Source organism: Solanum stenotomum, chromosome 7, assembly GCF_019186545.1.
Source record: "Solanum stenotomum isolate F172 chromosome 7, ASM1918654v1, whole genome shotgun sequence".
Lineage (NCBI taxonomy): Eukaryota > Viridiplantae > Streptophyta > Magnoliopsida > Solanales > Solanaceae > Solanum > Solanum stenotomum.
Genome location: NC_064288.1, coordinates 4,689,132 through 4,699,141, shown reverse-complemented (window position 1 = coordinate 4,699,141; position 10,010 = coordinate 4,689,132). Strand labels below are relative to the sequence as shown.

At 27.5% G+C, this 10,010-nt stretch overlaps 1 protein-coding gene across 1 annotated transcript; it reads left to right on the top strand.

Annotated features, from left to right (window-relative positions):
* The first annotated feature begins 3,536 nt into the window (after window positions 1-3,536).
* LOC125870291 (cytochrome P450 94A2-like) lies at window positions 3,537-5,190 on the top strand. The gene has a single exon (XM_049550692.1). The coding sequence runs from the start codon at window positions 3,619-3,621 to the stop codon at window positions 5,122-5,124; it is 1,506 nt and encodes a 501-aa protein (XP_049406649.1). The 5' UTR covers window positions 3,537-3,618; the 3' UTR covers window positions 5,125-5,190.
* The last annotated feature ends 4,820 nt before the right edge of the window (window positions 5,191-10,010 follow it).

Here is a 10,010-nt window from a genome sequence, read left to right as displayed (position 1 = left end):
GCCATTTCCGTCAAAAAAAAAATTAAGAAATAATTATTTTTGAAAACTATTTCAAATTTTTAAAAAGATCATTTTTTTACACCACACCACCGCACTACCTCCAAGGCTCCAACCCAGGCCATTTCCCGTCAATTTTTTTTTAAAAAAATTATTTAAAAAAAAATTCACATTTTATGCCACCCCCACCTCCCCGCCCGGTCCTGTCAATTTTTTATAAAACAAAATTGAAAAAATAATAATTTTGGGTCAGGTCTTGGGTCAAATCTCAGACTCGCATTTTGAAACGGTCATCGACGTCTTGTCCTACTTTGAGTGTCGGGGTCAGATCCTAGATNTTTTTTTAAAAAAAAAATTCACTTTTTATGCCACTCCCACCTCCCCGCCCGGTCCTGTCAATTTTTTATAAAACAAAATTGAAAAAATAATAATTTTGGGTCAGGTCTTGGGTCAAATCTCAGACTCACATTTTGAAACGGTCATCAGCGTCTTGTCCTACTTTGAGTGTCGGGGTCGGATCCTAGATTAATTATCGAGGTTGATTTTCGGATCAGAAATTATTTTTCTAAAGAGTATTTTTTAGTCTCAAACCAAAAATAAAAGATATTTTCTGAAAGATATTTTTCATTCACCAACTAAACATTAAGAAATTTTAGAATATTTTTTTTTACTCACCAATCAAATATGAAAAAAAAAAAGTTAGAAATTCACATATTTTTTAAGAAAACATTTTTTAGGAAAACATTTCCTGACTACAAAATTCAATGATGGCTAGTTAGTCAACTTTTTCATGTTTGAAAAAAAAGTACTAAAAAATGACGAGAGGTTGTCGTATAATCTACTCTCTTTTTAAATTTGGTTGTTTGCTTAAAATAGATTAATTTTTCAACATGTTTAAGAATTAAGGCTACCAAATTTACATACTTTCAATTTAAAATTATGAATTTTTTTATTTTTTTATTTTCTTAAATTAAGAAAATACAAATAAATTAAAATGAAAGACTAACAAAAACGAAAGGTTGCGGGAAAAGTGATTTGTCTGACCGGTAGATAAGAAACAAAATTGGTCTTCTTCTGTTATATATGAAAAACAATATTTAAAGGCATCTTATCGGTTTTAATTATTTTCTAATAAAAAATATAAATTATATGATAATGATTTGTTAGAATTCTATCTTTTCAAATATACAGTGTGAATCTCTCTAAAAAATAGATATTATAACTGAATTTGAATGGGAGTAAATTAAAATGTTAACTTCTCGACCTTTAATATTTTATATGAGAAAATGAACAAATGTCTCTTAACCTATATTATGATTTTCAACTACACATTTTAATTTTATAGGGATTTTATCACCCTCTTGAACTTTTTAATAGAACATAAATTAGGGGGGCATTTGACCATATACTCTCTCCGTTCACTTTTATTTGTCATCGTTTGACTTGACACATTCTTTAAAAAAATAATTATTGATATATGTATTTTACCAAATTATATCTATTAAATAATGTTTAGTATTAAGTCATACTAAATAATTTGAAGAAAGAATATTTAATGCTGAAGGTAAAACATGAAAAAAATATATTAATTTTTTTTTATATTATAAAAATAACAAGTAAAAATAAAAATTTATTTTAGAAAGCAAAAGTGAACGAAAAAAGTAACTTTATTTGTGTTTATCAAGTCTATTTTTGTCTTCGTTTACTATAGTCTATAAGTGCTGCGCAAGTAAAAACAAATTATGTCGTAATTTTTAATCAAAATTGACTGATTTACGTAATTTCATCATGTAATTGAAAATGAATGGGTTGAGCTAATAAATAAGTAGATTATTGATTCATTTAAAAGCTATTTGAACTAAAATAGATAGTGTTTAAATAACCTAAAAAGACAGACATAATCTAATCCGACTAATTTTTATTTATTAATTTATTCTTTTATAATTTTTTAGTACCTAATAAAACTATTGTGGATATCAAGAAGAAAGCACAGGCAAATTAATTAATATTTTTATGTAATTTGTTAATTAGTTAGAATTTGCTAAGTTAGGGCCCGTTTGGATTGGCTTAAAGAAATAGTTTTTAAGTCAAAAAATAAAAAGTAGTGGGAGACCTCCTTTTGGTTTTTGACTTATTTTAAGTCATTTTAAATTTATTTTAAGTCATTTTTGACTTATTTTAAAATATTTTTTATATTTGTCAAACCCTTTCAGAAGTCAAAACTAATTTAAAACTAGGTTTGACCAACTTTTAAGCCAATCTAAGCGTCCTGTTAGTTGATGATACTAAGCACAATTATTATACATATACGTAATCAAGATATTGAAATACAAAGTGAGAAATGTTTTCTCTACTCTTCTCTTCTTCAATGATCTATGGTTTTATCCTATTGTTTATAATACTCATTTCCAGAATATGTTATGGAAAGAAAAGTATTTTCATCGTATCAGTCNAAAAATAAAAAAATGTGGGAGACCTCCTTTTGATTTTTGACTTATTTTAAGTTATTTTAAACTTATTTTAAGTCATTTTTGACTTATTTTAAAATATTTTTTATATTTGTCAAACACTTTCAGAAGTCAAAACTGATTTAAAACTAGATTTGACCAACTTTTAATCCAATCCAAGCGCCCTGTTAGTTGATGATACTAAGCACAATTATTATACATATACGTAATCAAGATATTGAAATACAAAGTGAGAAATGTTTTCTCTACTCTTCTCTTCTTCAATGAATCTATGGTTTTATCCTATTGTTTATAATACTCATTTCCAGAATATTTTATGAAAAGAAAAGTATTTTCATCGTATCAGTCATAATCAAATCTTTAATTGTAAGTTAATTTTTCTCCTTCTTTAAATAAAAGAAAATAAAGAGTGTAACGATCAATATGAACCAAGGTCTCAACAATGGTGGAGGGTGGCTGGGTGGGGTGGGGTGGGGTGAGTTCAACTCTTAACAATGGAACAAACAATAGAACAAATCGATTTATATCAATTAATAATAATAGTAACTAATTATTTTTTAATGTAATGCTTTTACGATGAACAATATTCTCTTTCAATCCAACGTGATTTTTTTTTACAAAATTTAAATAATGAACCTTCTCTATAAAAAATATAAACTAATAGCTCAACTTTTACATTTAAAAATTCAAATCATGATATCCAATTACATAATTCAATATTTAAAATTATAACTTCATATTTCATGTCTCAAAATTAATTTGTTGTTCCATGAGATATTTTAAGGACAATATTAAATTTACCCTCCGACATTAAATACAATATTGACAGAAGAATAATAGTTGAGAAGATTAACTTGAAAATAGTCAAAAGAATAATAGATGAATAGATGAAAGTAACGTTTAATTTATATATTTAAATATTTAATATACATATATATATATAATACAACAACAATTCGCTTAATCTGAATTAAAAATAATAATTTAAAATATATTTTTAATAATATAAAGAAGTAATATCGAAACCGAATCAAATGTCTATAAAAAGATCTACTGTTCATCTATCTTTACACTTATCTTCTATTCATAATCCATAAATATACGAACACACAACAAATTTCAAACCAAATCAAACTCCAAAAAATCAAAGATCATGATAATAGATTTGGAGTTTTCTACTTCTCTACTCATTTGCCTTCTTCCATTCCTTTTAATCTTCTTCATTAATCTTTTCAATTCCAAATCAACCAAAATCCCAAAATCTTATCCAATCATTGGTTCATATTTCTCAATTTTAGCAAACAAACATCGTCGGATTCAATGGACTTGTGATGTAATTCAAACAACTACCAATCTTACTTTCACTCTCATTCGTCCTTTCGGTTTTCGCCAAATCTTTACTGCAAATCCATCCAATGTTCAATACATACTCAAAACTCATTTTCATATTTATCAAAAAGGTCATGTGTTTAAATCAACTATGGCTGATTTTCTTGGTGATGGTATTTTTAATGTGGACGGTGAAATTTGGAAGTACCAACGACAAGTTGCTAGTCATGAATTCAATACGAAATCTCTACGAAAATTCGTTGAGACTGTGGTCGATGCTGAACTTAATGAACGTCTAATTCCATTTCTTGCTGTTGCTGCTGCTGAGAAAAAAGTTGTTGATTTCCAAGATATATTACAGAGGTTTGCTTTCGATAACATATGTAAAATTGCGTTTGGATATGATCCTGCTTATCTATTGCCATCTCTACCACAAGCGAAATTCGCAGTTGCTTTCGAAGAAGCTGTTAAATTAAGCAGTGAAAGATTCAATGCTATTTTCCCCTTTTTATGGAAAATCAAAAGACATTTCAATTTCGGAACTGAGAAGAAATTCAGAATCGCTGTAGATGAAGTTCGTCAATTCGCAAAACAGCTCGTTAAAGAAAAACAGAGAGAATTAAATGAAAAATCATCTCTCGATTCAGTAGATCTATTATCCAGATTCTTAAGCGTTGGCCATACAGACGAAGATTTCGTTACGGATATCGTTGTTAGTTTCATATTAGCTGGTCGTGACACAACGTCAGCTGCATTAACTTGGTTCTTCTGGTTAATCTCTGAACACCCAGTGGTAGAAAGCTCTATTCTAAACGAAATCAAATCAAAATCCGAAAGTCCAGTATACAACGAAGTGAAGGAGATGATTTACACACACGCTTCACTTTGCGAAAGCATGAGGTTTTACCCACCAGTACCAATTGACACAAAAACAGCTACAGAGGACAATGTTTTACCAGATGGAACTTTTGTTAAAAAGGGGACAAGAGTAAGTTATCATCCCTACGCAATGGGGAGAGCAAACAAATTATGGGGAAAAGATTGGGATGAATTTAAACCAGAAAGGTGGTTGGATAAGGATGAAGTTAATGGAAATTGGAATTTTGTTACTAGAGACATGTATACATATCCTGTTTTTCAGGCCGGGCCAAGGATTTGTTTGGGGAAAGAAATGGCGTTTTTGCAAATGAAGAAGGTGGTGGCTGGTGTTTTACGGCGGTTCAAGGTGGTTCCGGTGACGGAAAAAGGGGTGGAACCGGTGTTTATTTCATACCTCACGGCGAAAATGAAAGGTGGTTTCCATGTGACAATTGAGGAAAGGGACCATTAGTAATGTTCTTGTTTTTTTACTTGTCGTACTTAAATTGTTTTGAATTTCGTGACATTTTATTATTATTATAGTCCCCCAATACATGTGTGCTTCCTCATTTTGATAGCTGCCACTCCAAAATGTACAAATTGCATAGATATAAAAGATAAAAAATGTCTTTAAATATGAAAGTGAAAAAAAAATATTAAGGAATTTGGTCAAAAATATATTTATTGTTATTAGTTTGTTTCAAAATATCCATTGCTAATAGTTTGATCATGCAATATTTTTTCTTGTTAAACATATTATTTTCTAATAAAAGTATTACCATTAAAGAATTCATTTTTATTTTTTATTTACTTTAACAAATAAATAAGTAGAAAATAATTGATTTTTTAATGATAAAACAACTCTTTTTAATATTTTTTTGAATTAAAATAGGATAAATATTTTCTAAAATTTAAATTGCATATGAAAATATTTGTATCGGTGTAAATTATCCCAAAAAAATAGGCTGCAAAAGCTATAATTTAAGTTCGCTAGTTTGCTTCTTGTATGACCCGTTTGAAAGAAATTGAACTTTGGCCAAGATTCTTTTTGATTCAATATGTTCTAATTTATTTTATTAGCAAAACATATCTTTGCAAATACTTTAGCAAAACTAATCCAACAATATAAAATAAATATAGATGTCAAAAGTTTTATATTTCAGATTATTGTTATTTATCAAATTTAATATATAAATTTTTAGGACAAATTTAATTTTAGTTTTTTTTTTTGACAAATTTTATTTTAATAATTTTCTTGACAGTCAAACAATTTCAGCCTTTTTTCGTGCGTCTCGGACAATGAAACTTTTTTGGTTATACTTATATGAGTTATGGGCTTCTCTTTGTCAACGTCCTCGACAAGTCCTAATAATTTATGGAAAATTACTTGAAATACACGTCTTATATTTCCCTTATTTTCAATATTTCTTTCTATTTTTAAAAAATCTCTAAAATTCTTTATTTCTTTAATGTATTTGAGCTACATATTAATGTATCCGAGCCAGTATTTAATGTATCCGAGCTACATATTATGTATCCGGTTTATGTTATAATGTATCCGAGATACTCTTTAATGTATCTGAACTACATATTATGTATTCGATTTGTGTTACTTTTTAAGGGATTAATGTAATTACAAACTAACGAGGGATATATTGTAATTTCATATTAAAACTACGTGATTCCTAAAAGTTATCCATAATTTATTTGTGCTATTGTAGTTATTTTAAAACTATTTTAGAAAATTAAAACAATTTAATATAATATTATAGATATAAATAATTTGTAATTTAATATAAAAAATGGACTATATGCTCTATTTAATTTTTTTCAAAAGGTGTTAAAAAAGAAATATAATAATAATATATTTATTTGGGAAAAAAATATATTTATATCATTAATTAATAACATGGATTTTTTTGGATCAAATTATTGTCAGCATATTGTTAGGTAAAATATTAACTGAAAATATTTTCGTCATAGAGAGATAGCTACCATTCGCTCTAATTATTACAAATTGTTGTGTATTTGCTCCGAGCACATTTTTATTGCAAGTTTGCTTTAAAATTACAAATTATATTTATATGAGCTACACTAAGTTTGCTTTAAAATTACAAATTATATTTATATGAGCTACACTTTTAGCTTTACAACGTATTCCGTTGAACTATTATCAAAGAAAATCTTTATCTTTGATTATTTTATCTTTGACTAAAATCAAATACTTCATTTGTTTCATATTTTCCCTTATTTGGGTATAATCATCTCTCCCTAACTCCCTTTTAATGCATATTACTAAGTTTTCTTGTTTGTTGATATTTGACTTGTTGGTTCCTTATTTCCTTCCATATAAATATCCTATTTCATGTATATATAAAGGCATAATACATAATTGATGAAATGCAATTCTTACCATAAAACTCATTCAAGATAAAACAATATGAGGTTCACTAGCAACTCTAGTAGTATAACACAATTTGTTCTTCTACTTGTTTGTACTAGTATCATTATCAACCCTTGTGAAGCTACAATATCTCGTGGACTAGTGAACCTCATGTCGAAATATCGACCCGTTCGGAGTCCGTCACCTAATGCTTATGATCAATCCATTTGGAGTCCACCTCCACCTCCATCAAAGAGTAACAAATATATGACAAATCAAGTCGAAGGAAGAAACTTTGTTGGTCGTAAAGTTTATTTTGCTCCTCCTATTAATGCCCCTCTTTGATTGTCCATGACATTTATATCGTTTCCACTTATCATAAAATCTTGGTCATATATAATATTTTGCTTTCCTTGTCATAATTTCATGTTTATTGTGATGTATATATGAGTATGACCATGCCTACACCTTATTGGAATGATAAATAAAGGAAGAATATTGATATTGTCGATCAAACTAGTGAATATTACATTTGTGTTATTTATTTATTTTTTAAATAAAATAAATTATTTTCCTCTTAAAGATATTGAAATATACTTTGCTTTCAATTTATGTAAGACTTTTTGCATTTTAAAATTCAACTAGGTCTATTTTTAGCCGTTATTTTTTCTATATTTTAGACCTAATTTAGATAAATATAATATCTCGTTAAAATCTTCCATATCCTTTTAATCAATCTCCTAAAAATAGATTTTTTCAAACTTTGTTTTTATATATATGCATGCACATTTAAAGTCTCCTCTCACTATTTGTTTGTTGTTTCCTTACTTAAGCTTTTCAAAGTTCTTTTTGTTTCTAACCATGTGTTGCCACTTTTTCTCGCAATTTTTTTTAAAGGCCAAAAATACTAAAAATGTATATGATATATTCAAATTGATGAGTATTATTGAAAAGATGATAACACAATATTTATGGGTATAATAGTAAAGTTTGTATATTCTATATATAGTAAATAAGTTTGTACGCTATATATAGTACTATATAATACAATGGTACCTTTCGTGTAATATATTTATATATAGTAAGTATACAAGATATATACTTAATTTATGAAAACATTTTATTGGACGTGCTAACTAATTGTACTCTATATATAGTAATAATAAAATATTAGGTATTTGATATATACTCCTTCCGTCCACAATTGTTTGGCAGGTATACTAAAAATAGATGTCCAAGATTAATTGTCAATTTAAACAATCAAGAAATAATTAGTCACTTTTTTCCAATTTTGCCCTTAATGATTGTGTAGTTCAATTGAAAAGTTATGTGGACTTTTGGTATTCTTGATAGAGTAGGGTTATATTAGTCAAATTACACCTTGTATTAAATTTTCCTTGAGGGATGTGCATGACCTTACCCTGACAAACAATTGTGGACGGAGGGAGTACTTGTTTATGAAATAGCGTGCTAATAGACTCTGTTGGAGCCTTTTTAGGTAATTAATTGTTGTATTTTGATATGCATTTAATGTTGTCATCACTAGTATAGGAAATTTTCTTGCCTAAATTTTTCACTAGTTTAGGAGCTAATTTAGTTTGTAATATTATGTATTTTATGAGATTTTGATGTGTCCAGATACGTTCAGGTATGTCCAGATACATGTATCTCGAGATACATGCATGAGGTCAAATTAAGTATAATTTATTCTAGATACATACATCATACATTAAGTAGATTCACATATATCTCGATACATAACAAATTTTGGTTGCCTCCCTCACATCTCTTTCATCTCGCTCACCACTTTCCTATGTATCTGGTATCCCAAATACATGCAAATCACACCTAATACATATAAATACATGTATCTGGTGTATATCTAATATGATTCACACGTATTTAAAATACATAACGAATCTCACTCACCTCCCTCCCCTTCTTGCTTGCCTCTCTCCCTATTTTGTGGATATATGTTGATTAATTGAACCACGTTAAATTACTATATCTTTTTGATATATTTCTTTCTTCTTGTCTGTTTTATCATCTTTCAAGGTTCTACTATGTTAACTTATACATTACGCTATGGTTATTTTACTCCTAACACCTCAGATCCTTCCACCTTATAATTGGACCCCAATTGTCCTNTACATTAAAAGTATTCTATCAATTAACAACATATATTGTTTGAAATTGATGAATTTTTTTTTATAAATTACAATAATTAACAAAATAAATCTCTCGACTCCAACAAATCTATCAATTAATGCCACATAAATTGGGACATGGCAAATAACATATATTATTAAAAGATTAGGTTAAAAATGTACTATAAAATATAATAATTAACAACTTAATATATTAAAGAGACATATAAAAAATGGTTAATATTTGAAATTCTGCGTGTGCCACATAAATTAGAACAAACAAAGTAATAAATATTATTTTCAAAATTATGTTAAAAAAAAGTACTACAAATCACAATAGCTAAAAATTTAAAATATTTTTAAAATCATATAAAAATTTCAATAATTTCTCAAATTTCATAATATGACATAAATTAAAATTAGAAAATAATATATATTGGGCCCCGTGCTGGCACGGGATCCTATATCTAGTATATATATAATAAGCCACAATGCAAATATATATAAAGTATTTAGTTACATAGTAACTATCTTGTTAGCTTTCAACCAAAAGCTAACAAGATTTTTAGTTACATATTATTATTTAGTTAAATAATAAATATGTCATTGTATAAGCTATTTATTACTCATTCCTTTTGAATTTGTTAATCTGATTTTGATCTGACACATAGTTTACGAAAGTAAATTAGATTTTGAGAAAAAACATTAAGTGATACTTGAAGTTGTCTCAGATTTTCAAAAAGACATCTTAACTTTGTGTGCGTTCTATTACCCCACAAAACATTCAAAATCACAATAAATACACATTTTTTACACAATATTTTCACT

Coding starts and splice junctions, on each gene's coding strand:
- LOC125870291 (XM_049550692.1), top strand. CDS start 3,619: ATGATAATAGATTTGGAGTTTTCTACTTCTCTACTCATTTGCCTTCTT.